At 48.4% G+C, this 17,060-nt stretch overlaps 1 protein-coding gene across 2 annotated transcripts in view; it reads left to right on the top strand.

The window, feature by feature from the left end:
• Positions 1 to 17,060, top strand: part of prkdc (protein kinase, DNA-activated, catalytic subunit) — a 78,144-nt gene that overhangs the window by 55,358 nt on the left and 5,726 nt on the right. For both annotated transcript variants that reach the window (XM_062520982.1, XM_062520981.1), the window contains exons 58-75: positions 7,016 to 7,211; positions 7,532 to 7,732; positions 8,074 to 8,189; positions 8,548 to 8,679; positions 9,009 to 9,188; positions 9,861 to 10,072; positions 10,330 to 10,468; positions 10,764 to 10,952; positions 11,281 to 11,505; positions 12,207 to 12,315; positions 12,610 to 12,712; positions 12,848 to 13,022; positions 14,522 to 14,696; positions 15,044 to 15,234; positions 15,482 to 15,671; positions 15,940 to 16,100; positions 16,377 to 16,588; positions 16,939 to 17,026. In XM_062520982.1, the coding sequence (XP_062376966.1) occupies positions 7,016 to 7,211; positions 7,532 to 7,732; positions 8,074 to 8,189; positions 8,548 to 8,679; positions 9,009 to 9,188; positions 9,861 to 10,072; positions 10,330 to 10,468; positions 10,764 to 10,952; positions 11,281 to 11,505; positions 12,207 to 12,315; positions 12,610 to 12,712; positions 12,848 to 13,022; positions 14,522 to 14,696; positions 15,044 to 15,234; positions 15,482 to 15,671; positions 15,940 to 16,100; positions 16,377 to 16,588; positions 16,939 to 17,026 (2,994 nt within the window). The remainder of the gene's footprint in view (positions 1 to 7,015; positions 7,212 to 7,531; positions 7,733 to 8,073; positions 8,190 to 8,547; positions 8,680 to 9,008; positions 9,189 to 9,860; positions 10,073 to 10,329; positions 10,469 to 10,763; positions 10,953 to 11,280; positions 11,506 to 12,206; positions 12,316 to 12,609; positions 12,713 to 12,847; positions 13,023 to 14,521; positions 14,697 to 15,043; positions 15,235 to 15,481; positions 15,672 to 15,939; positions 16,101 to 16,376; positions 16,589 to 16,938; positions 17,027 to 17,060) is intronic.

Here is a 17,060-nt window from a genome sequence, read left to right as displayed (position 1 = left end):
CTAGCAAATGTGCAAGATGATGCCCATGATGCCGCCGCACAGATGTCAGACAGTGGCACCCCCCTTAGGGCTGCCCACGACGTTGCCACGCTCCGGGTTGAGTGACCACGGATAGAGGCGGGAATCGGTAGGCCCCTGCTGCCATAGGCCTTACAGACTACCTCCACAATCCACCTGGACAGTCGCTGTTTCGACAAGGCCTGGCCCCGTCTCGGCCCAGAATGGCAGACAAAAAGTGAGTCCGACTGCCGGAATCCAGCGGTTGCCTGAATATAGGCCTTTAGAGCCCGGACTGGACACAGCAAGGCTGCATTTCTCCGCTGTTCATCCTCCCCAGCTGGAGGATCAAATGCGGCTAGACGGAGGGGTTGATTGATGAACGAAGAAGAGAAAGTCTTCGGCAAGAAAGAGGGGTTAGGCCACAAAGTGACCCCCGTATCTCCCGGGGCCCACTGGAGGCACTCCCGGCCGATCGACAGAGCGTGCAACACCCCTACTCTCTTTGCTGAAGCCATGGCCAACAAAAAGGCAGTCTTCAGTCCTAACCATTTAACCTCCATGTTCGCCATAGGTTCGAATGGATGCTGGCACAGCACCTCTAACACCAATGGTAAGTCCCAGGAGGGTGTTTGGCTCCGCTGTGGGGGCCTCAGTCGCTGTGTCCCCTTCAGGAAACGAGTCACCAGTGTGTGGGAGCCCACGGTGACGCCATCCACCTTGTTGTGTCCGGCAGATATTGCCGCAGCATAAACCCGGATGGTGGCTGCTGCAAGGCCATCATCAAAACGGGACTGCAAGAATCTTAGGATTACAGGTACTGGGCAACTGGTAGGTTCCTCCCCATGGGCCTGGCACCATTCCATGAAGAGCTTCCATCTGTTCGCATAAAGCGCGTTAGTGGAAGCCGCCCGTGAATTACTGATGGTATGAACGACTGCTGGGTCGCAAGCGCCTAGCAGAGGCTCGGGCCCTTCAGAGGCCATACCCACAGCTGTAGATGTGCAGGATTCGGGTGCCAGATTTGTCCCCCTAGTTGTGAGAGGAGGTCTGCACGAATCGGGAGACGCCAAGGGCGTTTCACCAGCAGTCTGTGCAATACTGGAAACCATAGCCTCCCAGGCCATCTGGGGGCTATCAGTAGTACCATGTGGCCCTCCTGCGAGATCCTGTGGAGAACGGCTGGAAGTAGTGGAAGTGGGGGAAATGCATACAAAAGCTGCGGGGGCCACTCGTGTGCCAGCGCATCCTGGCCTAAGGGGCTCGTTGTCTCTTCCAGAGCAAACCATAGGGGGCAGTGTGTAGAGTCTTGGGAGGCGAAGAGATCCACCTCTGCCCTGCCATAACGCTGCCAAATTTCCTGCACCACCTCTGGGTGCAGCCTCCACTCCCCAGGAGGAGGACTCTGTCGGGACAAGAAGTCCGCTGCAGTGTTCTTGATGCCCGCTATGTGCATTGCCTTCAGGCTCAGCAAGCGGGGGTAGGCCCAGGACAGCAACTGGCGAACTAGTCTCAGGGAAGACTGAGACCTCGTACTCCCCTGATGGTTTATGAGGTAAACCACGGCGGTGTTGTCGGTTCTTATGAGCACATGTTTCCCTGACAGCACTGGAAAGAAGTGCTTGAAGGCAAAGAGAACCGCCTGAAGTTCTAACACATTTATGTGTAGGCGCTGCTGTTGGGGGTCCCACAGGCCGTGAACAGCCCTGCACTGCCAAACAGCGCCCCAACCTGTCAGGGAAGCGTCGGTTGTTACGACCTCCCTGCGGAAGGGTATGACTCCAAGGGGTACTCCCTGAGTCAAAAACATCCGGTTCTTCCACAGCCGCATGCACTGAATGCACCTGGCAGTGATTCTTATTAATTTTTGCCTGTCGTTCCCTGGGTCCAAACCCAGCCTGTTTATCCAAATCTGGAGAGGTCTCAAAGAAAGGAGGCCTAAGGGGACTACAGCAGCAGCTGCTGTGAGGGTGCCCAGCAACACCTGGAAGGAACTGAAAGTTCGCCGCCTGCCTCTCCTGAACTGTTCTACCCGACCGAGGATGTCGTTCACCCTCTGCGGAGATGGGGTTGCCTTTCCGTCCCGAGAATCTAGCTGGAGACCAATGAACACTATACGCTGACAGGGTGTCAGGGTGCTCTTCTCGCGGTTTACCCTGAGGCCTAACTTGGCCGTGTGAGATAGCAACAGAGCTAGGTCTCTGAACGAGTCTGCCTCTGTTCGAGACACTACCAACCAATCGTCCAGGTATGAAAGGATGAGCATACCTTCTTTCTGTAGTGGTGCCAGTGCTGCTGCCACGAATCTGGTGAAAATCCGGGGGGCCAGAGATATTCCGAAGGGGAGGACTCTGAATTGGTAGGCCCTTCCCTCGAATGCAAAGCGTAGAAACTGCTGGTGATGTGGTGTGATTGGTACATGAAAATAGGCATCCTTGAGGTCTATCTTTGTGAACCAGACATCTTTCCCGATGGCCTGGAGAACATCTGTTGTGCGCAACATATGAAATTTCAGAGTCTTGAGGTATTTGTTTAAAAACCTGAGGTCCAGAATGGGGCGAAGTCCACCCCCTTTTTTTGGGATTATAAAATACGTGGAGTAGAAGCCACTGTTCTGTGAACATGGCTCTACGGGCTCTATTGCTCCTTTGCCTAAAAGGGCTTTGACCTCCTGACGTAAGGCCAGTGCTTTGGTCTCGTCCCTTACTGTTGTCATTTTGACCCCTGTGAACCTTGGCGGTCGGCGATTGAACTGAATGCTGTAGCCATTTGATATGGTGTCCAGCATCCAGGGGTCTGATGTTAGCTCCTCCCAGCTCAACAGTTGTTGGCTGGTGAAGCGGCCGACCGCCGGGACGAAACTGTCACTGCCTGCCTGCTCGGCCCCTCCGGCTCCTGGAGGGGCGGCGGCTATATGTTGCGTCTTGCTGTGCCGGGCGCGTGGTCTGTCTAGTGACAGGCCGGCGAAACCCCCCTGGTGGAGGTGGCCTTGACTGTGGTACAGGCCGTGGTCTGTCTTGGGCCCTGTCGGTCCCTGGATAGGGTCTTTGCCGCTGGACAGGTGTGTGGTGTAGGCTAGCAAACTGTTGCCTGACCTGTCTCGCCCGCATACTGCGTTCCAGGGCCTGCTGCGCGGCAGGTCCGAACAGTTGTCCCGGCACAACCGGCAGAGAGCGGAGGACCTTCCTGCTGGGCTCTGCCAGTGGAGACTGGGCGAGCCACACCTGACGTCGTGCGAGGGTAAGGGAAGACATTACCCGACCAAGCTCCCTGGACATATAGGCAAATGCCCGCAGCGAGGCTTCACTGAGGGCTTGCGCTGATGGGTCAGCTCCAGAGGACTGGAGGGTCTGGGAAAGGGCTAACACAAGGTGGGACATAGAATTTCCCACGCGGGCCATCCGTGCCGCCGCATCGTAACCTTTCCCGATTAAGTCGTCCGTCAGGCGACATTGTGGCAAGGGGCAGCGCACCTCTGGTCTCAACGCCTCATCAGGCGAGAGGATCAAGCCTGCCAATGAAGGCTCTATAGTGGGCATCTTGTCAAGACCACAACCGGATGCACCCTGCATGTTGGCTAGCGTTCTACAATCACTGGGGTGATGGGAAAAACGCCTTGGGTCCGCCCAACACCTTTGTAGCTCTTCCATAAAGGGAGCTGAAGGTGGGACACAAAGTGCAGTTGGAGTAGGGGCCTGTCTGAAAAACACACCCTGCACGTCTGCCTCTGTTGGTGGCACATCCACTCCCAGACGTGTTAATGCCAACTGTAATGCTGGCCTTACCCCCAGAGCCTGACCAGCACCAGCACTACCCAGTGAGCTGCAAACTTCTAGGGAGTTGGAGTCAGAGCCGTGAGATAACAGCTCTGCCTGATCCCCAGCCCACTCATCTACCGTCTTGAGACTCTCTGAGGCCCTGACGGACAGTACATCATCTTCAGAGACAGTTACAGCAGGGGACAATACAGGGGGCGATTGGTCACGTGTTGCAGCCTCAGCTGTAGCGGTACCGCTAGCTGGCTGCATATCAGGGCGCTTAAAACCCTCCAGTAGTGCCTTTATCTGCGCAAATTCTGACGCTAAAAAGTCTACTTTTTGGGCCAAGGGGTCTGGCTTGGTGCGCTTCGGAGCACTACTAGACTGCTGCTCTAGAGTGCTTGCTTTTCTGTGCTCTGCAGTCTAGGGGAACGGCCAGGATCCCCCTGTGCACAGGCCAATTGAGACCCTTGAGCCTCCTCTAGCTGGGCCAGTCTGGCAGCGCGGGCAGTAAAACTTAAGCAGCAGCAGTTTACACAAGCCCTCTCTGTTAATCCCTGTCTTAGATGGTCTAAACCAAGGCAACGGGGGCAACGGTCATGACCGTCATCAGGCTCAAGGGAGGCCGAGCACTCAGAGCACACCAAAAACATGCCGCTATTCAATAAAGGAGGGCTAAACATTCAGACAACGGGCACTCAGCCCAGTTCCGCTGCGCGCAGAGCGAGATACACTCCTTTGCGAGCCCAAATGATCTCAGTGACAGGCGAGGAAACACCAATTGAGATTTTAGCAAATAGCTACAAGAGATACACAAAAGCCGTCTTAAAGAATAAAAGCGAGTAATCGCTATTCACAGTTGACAATCCAATCTAATATAATGCGAGCTAACTTGTGACAACGGCCACTGAGCCCAATTCAGCTGCGCACAGAGCGAGATGCACTCATTGCGAGCCCAAACTCTCAGTCACAGGCGAGGAAAACACTAACTGAAATTGTAGCAAACAGCTGACAAACACTGTCTATGAAGGGATACAAAAGCCCTTATGACAAACGAAAAGCGAGTAATCGCGATCAACTGTTGATAATATAATATATTTATTCAACACAAAAGCTAACTTTGTGGCGACGGCCACTCAGTTCAGTTCAGCTGCGTACAGGGCGAAATACACTCCTTGCGAGCCCAAATTATAATGCCGACTAAAAGTTCAGCAAGCAGCTAACTAAAGCCGTTTCTTAAGGAAACAAATCTGACTTGAAGGGAAGAAAGCGAGTAATCGCTACCCACAGTCGTACTATTTAATCAACACAAAATACAAGACACCTAGTGTCATTCAAAGCTCAGAAGAAAAACGATAACAAATGTCGGGCTAAACGTTAGCCAAATGCAGGCTAGGCTAGCCTGGTTGAAAGGCCGCTTGGAACTTCGGCGAGGCCACCGATATCCAAGGCCAACTAACGCGAAGCCAATTCTCACAATGACATAGAGCGAAACCACTCGTGGACACGTGAATAAATTAGAAATTGTGCACTTACCTTCATGAAATGTACGTCAATCACAGTCTTAAGAGGGCGAAACCGCAGCTCCAACCCATAAGGGTTTCAAGACTCCAAGCGATTGATGCATGCGACTCGAACAAACCTACTTCCATACGAGAAGATGGCAAGAGGTCACTTCCGGGGTGAAAGCACCTTAAGTGCATGGCGTAGTGCCATACGTCACCCCGGTCACAGGTGACTTTGTTGGTACAAACACTCGACCTACACGTATACGTGATGGACATCCAGGTGCTGAAAGCACCGCCTCTGGCGGTCAGTAGAAACGAAATAGAAGCACATTTACAGTAATTTTCTGTATATTAGCCGCATTGTGAATAAGCCACAGGACAGTGGTTTATGCAGGTAAAAAAAACGGAAATCATATTAAAGCCATATTACAGTTTTTCTCAAATGCTAAAGCACATTTCACAAACGTTTCCTCCATGTTCCCCAATGTCTAAACACAATACCCTTTTCTAAAGCTGCATAAGCACAACCACACCTTCTCACTTCAAAACTCAAACTTGCACACCAAAAGAGCAGCTCGAATTTTTCAAAAATGTAAACACTATACACATCGTTACACACTACAGCAAAACAATTTAAAACACAATGCTCAATTTGTGAGAAAGTTCTTTGTTTCATAAGTGGCAATGCATATTTAAAAAAAAAAAAAACTTTAGAGTAACAGATCTTCTTAGATCTCTGCAGAGGATTAGGCATTTGAAGAGTTCTTTTCCAAAACGCTATATCCACCATTTTACTAATGAATTTTCATAAATATATTTTTTAAATGTTGTTTTTCAAGTAATCTCAGTGAAACTGTATTGGGTTATGTTTAGTTACAGTAATTTATCTTTACTCAATAAAAGCAAAACAACTGCATTTTTAGTGATATCACCTGAAACACAATTACTGTAAATATAGTAACATGATTTGTTACAGTACAGTAATGTTTTCAAAAATCTATCTATTGCACACAACAGTACTCTTGAAAACATGATCAGGGTGTGAAGTTATTTTACAGTATTTTCTTCATTCACACCACACACACACACCACAGTCACTGTGCGCATCAGCAACAAGTGTCTTAAATTTTGAGTCGTTGTGTGTAATAAATGACGCCAGGTGTGTTCATTGTGTTCAGTTATTGCTGACTGTGGCAAGCATTTTGCATCACATGAGCTTTCATTTGAGAATATGTTTTGCAACATGTGTTTTAGCAAGGAAAAATGTGCTTAGATTTATGAGAACGGAGGATTGTGTTTTGTGAATTGTGTCTTCATGTGAAATGTGTTTATGGTATTGGAAAATTGTGGCTAGATTTAGTAAATGTGTTTAGACAACTGGTCATTTGGTTTAGAGGATTGGCTTTTGTGTTTTAGCATTTGAGAAAAACTGTAACTGCTCCTCTGTATTAACCTCATAGCTGAAGAAATTTGTCAAAGTTTTTACAAGCTGCTGCTAATAGTGAGATTATGGTACACCTTTCCCTCACTCTCCTCTCAGGACTACAAGCAGTCTTTACATTCGACATACAGATAAGACAGAGTAGTATATGAGCAATTTTCCTTTGAGCGCCGCATGATATGTTAATATAATGTGGAGAATTGTATGGAAAGTAGGTTATACAGTGTATGTTCAGCATAGTATACAGCATTCTAGTCTAGTAATAACAGGTTTAAGGTTTCTAACACCTTTCCCGCTCTCTCTCATCTCAGGACTACAAGGTCGATGCCAACTGGCGCGTGCGTAGCACAGTGCTCACCCCCATGTTCGTGGAGACCCAGGCGTCTCAGAGCCAGGGCAGCGCCAGCGGCAGTGGTAGTGCTGGCTCCCAGTCCAGCAGCGCAGTCGGGCAGGTCAGGGCCACGCAAGGCTCCCTGGAGTTCAGCCAGACGCAGGCTCCAGGCTCAGGTACTGCAGTCACACCGGCCCTTCATCTGCACAGTGAAAACACTCTTTGTATTCTTCATATGCGTAGTGCACAGCTTCTAAACTGTAGGAAATATGTCTACAAAAGTGAGACATTATAGGGTAGTGGTTCTGTTTGTATCACGCTATTGAGGTGTGTGTGTGTGTGTGTGTATGCCCTGCTGTTAGCTGTGTGTGCTGTGTTTTCTCTGTACAATGTATTTCACCTCTGGAAACATCTCCCTCCCTTCTGTGAGATATAAGATTGCTGAGTTCAAATAATGAATATTTGTGTGTGTGTGTGTGTGTGTGTGTGTGTTCAGGGAGACGCACAGCGTACAACTGGCTGACGGGCAGCAGTGTGGACACGCTGGCGGAGTACTCCCTGCCTGCGTCTGAGTCCATGTCGTCGCTGCTGGTGTTTGGGAAGAGGGAGCGGCCCCCCTCCTGGAAGAGCGTGGGGGCGGGGTTTGGCTCCAAGCGCAGCGCCGCCCCCTCAGATGAGGCCGACAGCAGGAGTGCAGGTGACCGTCCAATCACAATCGTTTGTATTCCGCAGGTGACCAATCCAATCACAGTCGCTTTTACGCCACAGGTGACCAATCCAATCACATTTGTTTGTATGCCGCAGGTCATTTGCGAGATACATTTCTGTTGGTTGACAGACTGGTGTTTTGGTTCACTGGTTTGGTTAATCTGCATAGATATCTGTGAAAACCAGTCACTGAAATGGAAGCTGTGCCCTCTTGATCAAGTTATATAACACTTATAGACTTACTTGAATCAATTTAGTCCTGACTATACACAAAATCCAACTGTACTATACTTGAATCTCTCAGCTAACAATGTGTCTGTCTCCCATCAGCTGAGCGGGAGCGGCGTGCGGACATTCTGAGGCTGCGGAGGCGCTTCCTGAAGGACCAGGAGAAAGTCAGCCTGCACTTCGCCAAGAAGGAGATCAGCTCCCAGAGACAGGAGAGGGTAGGCTAGCCAGCTCACGCTTCTCCTCCTGCACATCTGGCTCTTCAGACGTCCCGTGTGTTTGTGCTGTTCCTCTGCTTGACAAGAGCACTGGCATTTTCCACTATGTTGTGGTGCCAGGTTTCTCTTATATGATGTATCTCTGTGTGTTGGATTGGACCTTTGGAGGCATTTAGCTAAATGTCTGTCTAGGTTATTGTGACATTATGGTGTGCAGGCCTGTTGCTCGCTCCTCCAGGGAATGGCAACAGCCGTGTTGTTGGTAGCCTTTTCCATATCTGTGTGTGTGTGCATGCGGGTACATCTGTGTGTGTGTGTGTGTGTGTGTGTGTGTGTGTGTGTGTGTGTGTGTGTGTAGGAGAAGCGAGTGGAGCAGAAGATCCGGCGGGATGCCCAGGTGACGCTGTACCGCAGCTACAGGGTGGGAGATCTGCCCGACATCCAGATCCAGCACAGCAGCCTCATCGCACCACTGCAGGCCCTGGCACAGGTGGCCATGTCTCTCAGATACACGCATGCACAAACAAAGACACACACACACACACACACAAACGCACGTGCAAGCACACATGTACACAAATACACTCACACCACACACAGACATGTAAAAATAGATGCCAATCAACAGATGCAAACACACAAACTTGCACAAGCAAGCATAAATGTATATCGGGGTTCTATTTTCCGATCATTACCGGATACATTGTCCCTTCCTTAAACGTATTCTAACTTGTCCAGCATTGTTCCAGAGTCCATACAGACTCCCCCGCTGTGCTAATGAGTATGTGTGGCCACTGATCACTTCCTGTCCACCTGCAGAGGGACGCCACCCTGGCCAAGCAGCTGTTCAGCGCTCTGTTCTCCGGAATCCTCGCCGAAATGGAACGCTCCAAGTCCTCTAGTGAGCGGAGGGGGGTTCTGGAGGACCTGCTGCAGAACATGAACGTTTTCTTGAACAAGAGCACCGTGTACTTCCCCCCGTTTGTGGCATGTGTGCAGGTAAGATCCTCCCTCTATCAAGCAGCGATGTGCCACCATATCTCCTTTTCTACATGTTTATTAGAGAAGTACTTGTTTGAGGTTTGTTTTGACTCCTGGAATAGGCTTCTGGAATACATTCTAAACACAGGAGAACGTATTTATAGGGAAACTATGCAAGATTTTTTAGCTTAATTTGCCTTAACTAATCAGCTTCGGAGTCTTTGGAAAGTCTCAGAAAGTCTCACAGAAAGTCTCCAGCCTCGCGATCATGCTCATGAAAAGGCAAACAGACCGATCGAGGAGTTTGGTAAAATATACACGTTAAAGCTGTAGGGGAAGCTCTGAAGAGAAATCTGCAAGCATAAAACAAGCGAAAACAAAACGCGAAACGTTTACTCTCAGAAAGTCAGGGATATTCGCCTCTTGGGTGAAATTTCAGGATGAACCTAAAATCCACTATACAATATCCAGGTGAACTTAATATGACCCTCTCCAAATGTTTTAATGCACATGTGGAACAGTTGAATAATTCAGTACTTTCTGAACTGAAACATGACATTTCACATGAAAGCCTGACATCCCTAACTCTTTGTGAATAGTGTAGGCTACTCAGTAGTGTAGTACCTGGTACATGTGGCAGGTGCTGCGTGCAGGTGTACACATGACTCTTGTGTGGTGCTGTTGCTTTAGGACATGAGCTACCAGCACAGGGAGCTGTTGGGGGTGCAGCCAGGGGCAGTGAGCTCCAGCTGCCTGGCTAGTCTACAGCAGCCCATGGGCATCCTGCTGCTGGAGGAGAGCCTGCTGAGGGGCCCGGTCATGCCCGACGAGCCGCCCTCCAAACGGGCACGCGGACGCAGAGAGCTGCCCCTCGACACCGAGCGCTGGATCCACCTGGCCAAGTATGACCTGCCAGTGACTAAGGAGACTGTGTCCCTGTGTTGATCACTTTGGTATCCTGTGTTGGTCTCTCTTGGTCTTTCTTTCACTTTTTTCAACTTTCACATTTCTGTTCACGTTCAGGTTGTTACTTTTCTGGTTCGTTTCAATATTTATCTCCAATCTGTTAAAGATTTGTTGATATTAAATCTCATTCCTTTGAGGGAAGTCTTTGGTTAGATATCAGTGTTGGTGAAGTCCTCCTCCTCTCCCGCTGCAGGCTGTACCGCTCTCTTGGGGACTATGATGTGGTGAGGGGCATCTTTGGAGGAAAGATCGGCACCAAGGCCATCACCTGTTCAGCACTACAGGCCGAGGCGAAGAGTGACTATGCTGAGGCTGTCAAGCTCTATAACGAGGTACTGGTCTCAGTCAACTATGGCATCTCTACATTTAACTGCTAGTAGGGAATCTAGGGGTGTATAATAAGCAGGTCATTTTATTGATGAAATGAGTACAGGCATTGCTAGGTTTAGTGCCGTGTTGTTATATTGTGTTGGACTTAACTGTTTTTCTAGGTAGGCAATAAATATAAACGGTACTATAGTACTGGTGTCTATCAACTATTAGTGATTCATTGATAAATGAGTGCTCTAATATATTGATTGTGTTCTGCTGCGTGCTATGTTGTGCTCTGTGGTGTGTTCTGTGTAGGCACTGAATATTGAGGAGTGGAGCGACGGTGATCCGCTGGACACGGAGAAGGACTTCTGGGAGATAGCGGCCCTGGACTCCTACAGTCACCTGACCGAGTGGAAGTCCCTGCAGTACTGCGCCACGGTCAACATTGACGACAGCGCGCCGGTGAACCTGGAGAAGATATGGAGCGAGCCCTTCTACCAGGTGAGCTACCCTCTCCTGTTCAGAGACCTCAAATCACCCTGCTGGGGCGAGCTCAGAGCACTCCTCATCAGAACCATGGCGATGAGCCGTAATCCACGCTATTCCGTAAAGCTAATGTTGCTTTTAGAGTTCACCTAAAAAAATCTGCCTTTGGAAATGTATTGTAAGGGAAAAACAAATTCATTTAAATTGTATTGTGTTATGTTTGTTTGTGCGTGTGTCGTGCACGCCTGTCGTGTGTGTGTGTGTGCTGTGCGTACGTGCGTGTGTGTTTGTGTGTTCGTGCCTGTCTGCGTGCGTGTGCTGTGTGTGTGTGTGTGTCCACCAGGAGAACTACCTGCCCTACATGATGCGTAGCATGCTGAAGCAGCTGCAGCTGGGCGAGCGCGACCAATCGCTGCTGAGCTTCGTGGACGGCGCCATGAAGGTGGAGGAGCGCAAGGTGGTGATGGAGACGCACTACAGCCAGGAGCTCAGCCTGCTCTACGTGCTGCAGGAGGACTACGACCGCGCCAAGTACTACGCCAACAACTGCATGCAGGTCTTCATGCAGGTCAGCGCGTCCAGTTGGGCTCTTGGGGTTGTAAGCCCCCAGTGTTGTCCTCAAGGCAGCACTCACTGGCTGGAAGGCGCTAGGGTTAGGCATGGGTTAAGGTTAGGGTTACAGTTAGGGTTAGGGTTAAGTGCCTTTCAGTCAACTGTGGCATCGCTGCCTGAAAGACCATCCAGCATCTATTTGGGGCCCTACATCAAATGCACACACGACTCCTTTAGTTGGGGCCCTACATCAAATGTGTACAACTCATCTTCAGCCTTTCTGCCTGCGTATCTGTCAGAAAAGAAACAATTTTGACATTAGACTACTAGAAGGTCTAGGTTTTCCTTAAATGTAGTTGGTGTACCCCGCAGTATATTGTCAGGTAGTTTGCTCAACCACATTTCTGCATCTCTCCACATAGCTTTAGCACACCATTGTATAAACAATGAATTTTAAAGATACTCTTCTAAAGATCTGTCTTCTTTATTAGTATTAGGAGTATTTATCTATGCAGGATTGTCAGGGCCGTCATTTTGATCTGCCGGTAGAATTGCTCCGTAATCAGTGGTAATGTTGGCGGTGGTAGTGTAGTGCTTTAGGAGCTGGGCTAAAGTATAATAAAGTGTTGAGAATTCCTGACAGAGCAGTTTTATGCTGGTGTTGTACATCTCCTCTCTGACTGTGCTGCCGTTGTATGTCCCGTGGTTGTGCTGCAGAACTACTCCAGCATCGACCCGCTGCTGAACCAGAGCCGGCTGACGGTGCTGCAGTCTGTGCAGGCGCTCACTGAGATCCAGGACTTCCTGCACTTCATCACAGGAGACGGTGCGTGTCTGCCTGTAGCTCTGCTGTGGCTGGTGGGGACACTGACTGCCACCTGATCAATCTGCAGCTCATTCACCCAAACTTTGGTTTAACTATGCATCTTCTGTTTGGGTGTGTTGAGCACTCTGACTTTGTAAAAGTTATTGATTTTGTTTCAATCTCTTGATTTTTTTAAATTGAATCTTTTGAAGTTCTTCTGTGACTTCTCTTTTAGTTATTCCCTTTTCTGTTGTTGATGAACTGCTGCACCATTGCATCTGGTCTCACTGTCTGCCATCTGTTTGCTTTGTCCAGTATCTGTGACGTCATTGAAAAACCTCATCAGGCTCTGGAGCGCACGTTACCCTGACGCCAAAATGGACCCCATGAATGTGTGGGATGACATCATCACCTCTCGGTAGCGCTTCTCTTTCAGTGGTTGTTGTTGTTGTTTGTTTTGTTTGTTTGTTTGTTTTGTTTATGTCACAGTAGGGAGGAGTCCTGAAACCCTGTTTGTAACCTTTGTGTTTCGCCTTATCTGTGCTTGCTACAGCTGCTTCTTCCTGGACAAGATCCTGGAGAAGCTGAGAGCGTCGGCGTCGCCCGACGACAGCATGGAGGTGGACGGAGACGGGGCGGAGGCCGAGCGGCCCGAGGACATGGAGGCGCTCGTCAAGGACTGCAAGTTCAACATGAAGCTCCGCATGGCAGACAGTGCATGGAAACAGGTCCTCACACAGCTCTAGTGCTCAAACATGCAGCTCTGTGTAGTTCAGTCATAGGAAATGGAAAGAGGTCCTCACACAGCTCTAGTGCTCAAACATGCAGCTCTGTGTAGTTCAGTCATAGGAAATGGAAAGAGGTCTTTACATGCAGCTCTAATACTCATACAGTACATGCTGCTTTGTGTGGTCCAGTGCTCTAGAAATGTCATTGGTTCATCTGTATTTTAAAGGGACTCAAATCAGTCATATGCTTGAGTATCGTGCGACATTCTATCATTTTGTGTCGGCCGATAATTTGTTCTCAATAGCCTTTATGCCACCGCTAGTGTGACGTACTCCCGAATTCCAAGTAAACCACCGTTGCTCCTTCCGGAACACTACTCTAGCTGTCAAACTTGGTGCTGATGTAGTCTAACCATTAAAGAACAAACTGAACTGATTCGCCCTTCCACTCCCCAGAGATAACCCCTGTCCCTCAGATAAATTATATGCGACGGGCAAAAATTGCTAAATGAACACTCATTCATCTCTGTCGGATTGCTCACGAAGTACAGTATGTTGTCTCTGGTAGGCTAGCCTACGAGTCACTGATGCGTGTCACTTGTACAGTAGACTGCACGTCTTAGCTTTCCGACGGTATTGTAATCAAGGGTTCGCGAGAAAATCAACGTGAATTTAGGCTACATGAGAAGCATTCATTTGTACAAGAAACCATTCCCAAGTAATCCCGTTGTGAAATTGCAAAACATTTCGTCTTGGTCTCCGACTTCAGTCTGTGTAGCACCCAATAACTAGGCTACTAATGAATACTGTGTTCTTCCACTTGTTTGGTTTTAGAACATTTATTTAAACTACATACATTACATAGAAAACATGGGCTTTGCTTCCTCATATTGCATTATTTTACACTAGCCGAATAACCAGGCCTAATTACTCTCACGTTATTTTAAAGTGACAGGCACTCAAATAGACAGTTGACATAAAGATACATGTAAGTCAATATGACAATCGTGTAAAATGTGAGTCAAAATAAAAATCAATATGAAATAGTCAACTTACTAGGCCTATGTATTTTAGCAAATTATGCATATCATACATAGGCCTATGTAAACTTAATTTTAGCATCAAAATGTTTGAAATACAAACATATGATATGAAGCGAAGCCACCTTTTCGCTGAGTGTGTTTGGGGAAGCATGCCTTGTAATGTCTGGTCTCCACTGGTGATGATTTCTTTGTGATCTGCTTATCACATACAATATGATATGAAGCCACCTTTTCACTGAGTGTGTTTGGGGAAGTATGCCTTGTAATGTCTGGTCTCCACATGGAGACCAGACATTACAAGGCATACTTCCCCAAACACATGTGGTCTCCATGTGGTCTCTTGCGAAATGTACAGTATTGAGACTAAAAACACAGAATGATATTATTTCTGTGTATGTGTTAGACATTCCAGGTGTAAATGTTATCATCCTCTCTGCTCTATCCAACCCATGTCAGAATTGCTTCCCGGTGTCCACCAAGCTTCTGAAGGAGCTGCACCGCGAGGCCAAGACGCAGGACGGCTGGCTGCTGCGCTGGGTGCACACCTTCAGCCTCTTCACCCACAAGCGCAGCGCCAGCCTGGGGCCCAGCGAGCACATCGGCAGCCTGCTCAAGACTCTGCCTCTGCTGGGTCAGTCTGCTGCATTAACCACGCTCTACCCTCAGGCCTGACTTCAACAGGCATTATTAGGATGTCTTTGTGTAAAACTGCTGTGATAATTAGCTGAGGTTCACTAGAGTTATAAATGGGCAATGTGTACACCACCTTTTTTAAATTAAAAAAATAAAATAGATTAAGGAAATTCGCTGTCTTACACTCACACTCTCTCTGCCTGTTTTCTCTCTCTTTCCCTCTCTCTCTCTCTCTCTCTCTCTCTCTCTCTCTCTCTCTCTCTCTCTCTCTCTCTCTCTCTCTCTCTCTCTCTCTCTCTCTCTCTCTCTCTCTCTCTCTCTCTCTCTCTCTCCCCCCACCCCTAGAGGACACTGAGCGGCAGAGTGAGCGCTCAGGTCAGGGCCGTGTGTACCGCAGCCAGCGGATCCTCATGGGCACGTCCTTCCACCTGCTGGCCTCGGCCCTCCAGCACAACCCCTCTGCTCTGGAGACCATCGGCCAAGACAAGGCCAGCAGGCTGCTGCAGTATGCTGAGGCCTCCTCAACCAGCACACAGGTTTGGCACACTACAGACCAGAACATTTACCATGTACTGCAGTATGTACTGTATGTTATGCATAGTTGTCTGTGACTATTGATGCCTGTGTAGTTAGTTGGTGTTAAGAACTGTTGATCACTACCATAATCATTGTTCATTCACCATGGCCTATTCATTTGGATTATTAGTCCTAAGGTAACATTAATGCTCAAAATTACAAAAAAAAATGCTTTTCCAGTGACAGGTGGTGTGTGTGTGTGTACAGGAGGCAGTTGTGGAGAAACTGCAGTTGCGTGCCTTAGAGTTGCTTAGAAGCGCCACCCGCAGGGCAGAAGAGGAAGTGCAGTCTTTCTCCCAGCAGCACTGGGACACAGCTGGCATCGTTGAGGCCCACATGACCCTCGCCAACTTCTGTGACAAGATACTCCGGGAGGATGAGCAGAGAGGAGGAACAGGTGAGTTACCATATCTGTCTACTCTAACTCTTAGTATTTATGTGAAGATTAATATTGATAATTGAGATGGTGATTTGAGAAAATGTCGTCATCATAGGACGTGTTTAACCCAGTATTAGATTTGTAATATATCGGTTTAATTCTAGATGCTCTCATTGTGATTGATCGTTATTTCTACAACTTTCAACACTCCTCTAAAATTAATACTTTGTGATTTGCCACATTTTGCTTCATTGTGTGTGTGTGTGTGTGTGTGTGTGTGTGTCAGTAAGCAAAGTTGTGGAGCAGCAGGCCCTGCCTGTGTGTGTGGTGGAGTCCATGCTGAAAGCCCTGAGACTCAACTCGGAGGAGGCTCGACTCCAGTTCCCGCGCCTGCTGCAGCTGGTGGAGCTCTACCCTGCAGAGACCCTGCACATCATGGCCAAAGAGGTGCCGCGCAGTTGGGCTCAATGAATTAGCCATTCATTAATTAGTCATTCATTCATTAATGAAGAGTCATTCATTTAGGCTTTGAATCTAACATTAGTCAAACAAAATCTGTTTGTGATGCAGTCTAGAAAAATCCCATCACATGGTGCAATTTGACCAATTTATGATTCTGATATCATCCTAGCAACAGCCGAGATTTTGGGAGGATGGTAGTATATCTCTTCCATGGGTGTGGCATCAGTAGACGGGGCTTGAGTTAACGCTGTTCTTTTACAGGTTGTCGCAGTGCCCTGCTGGCAGCTGATTGGCTGGATCAGTCAGATGATGGCCCTGCTGGACAAGCCTGAGGCGGTGGCGGTGCAGCAGGTGATCTTGGAGATCGCCGAGTCCTACCCGCAGGCGCTGGTCTACCCCTACATGATCAGCAGCGAGAACTACTCGTTTGAGGAGACGGCGGAGGGACACAAGAACAAAGAGTTTGTGGAGAGGTTTGTGACGCGGTTCTGTGAAGTTCTGTGTGATGTTACAAAGGCTGCTTTCCAGACCTGGAAAAGTATGGACACTTTGGTGAAGGTGTCTGAAAACATCTAGAATATTTGCTCAATATCCAAGGTCTACAAAAATAGCATCCTTACAGAAAAAATAATCAGCTTAGAATAAGTTGCTCAGAAAAGGGCAATGCACCCGGAGTTTTGATTGTTAAACTTTTTTTTATCAAATGTAATTTAAAGGATTCAAATTAGGAGCACAGATGGTATATGCTTTTGGGAATATTCTGTTTCTGGTTGGATAGAAAGATAGAACTGATATTGCTCTCTCTCTCTCTCTCTGTGTACAGGTTAAAACCCCTGCTTGATAAGGGAGGAGTCATCCAAGATTTTGTCAATGCCTTGCAGCAGCTGACAAACCCTGAAATGCTCTTTAAGGTACGGTAACATGTAGTTGAAAGCCCTTTGCTGC

This window comes from Sardina pilchardus, chromosome 19 (assembly GCF_963854185.1).
Source record: "Sardina pilchardus chromosome 19, fSarPil1.1, whole genome shotgun sequence".
Classification (NCBI taxonomy): Eukaryota; Metazoa; Chordata; class Actinopteri; order Clupeiformes; family Clupeidae; genus Sardina; species Sardina pilchardus.
The sequence above is the reverse complement of the archived record's forward strand: the minus strand, read 5'-3'. Positions and strand labels throughout refer to the sequence as shown.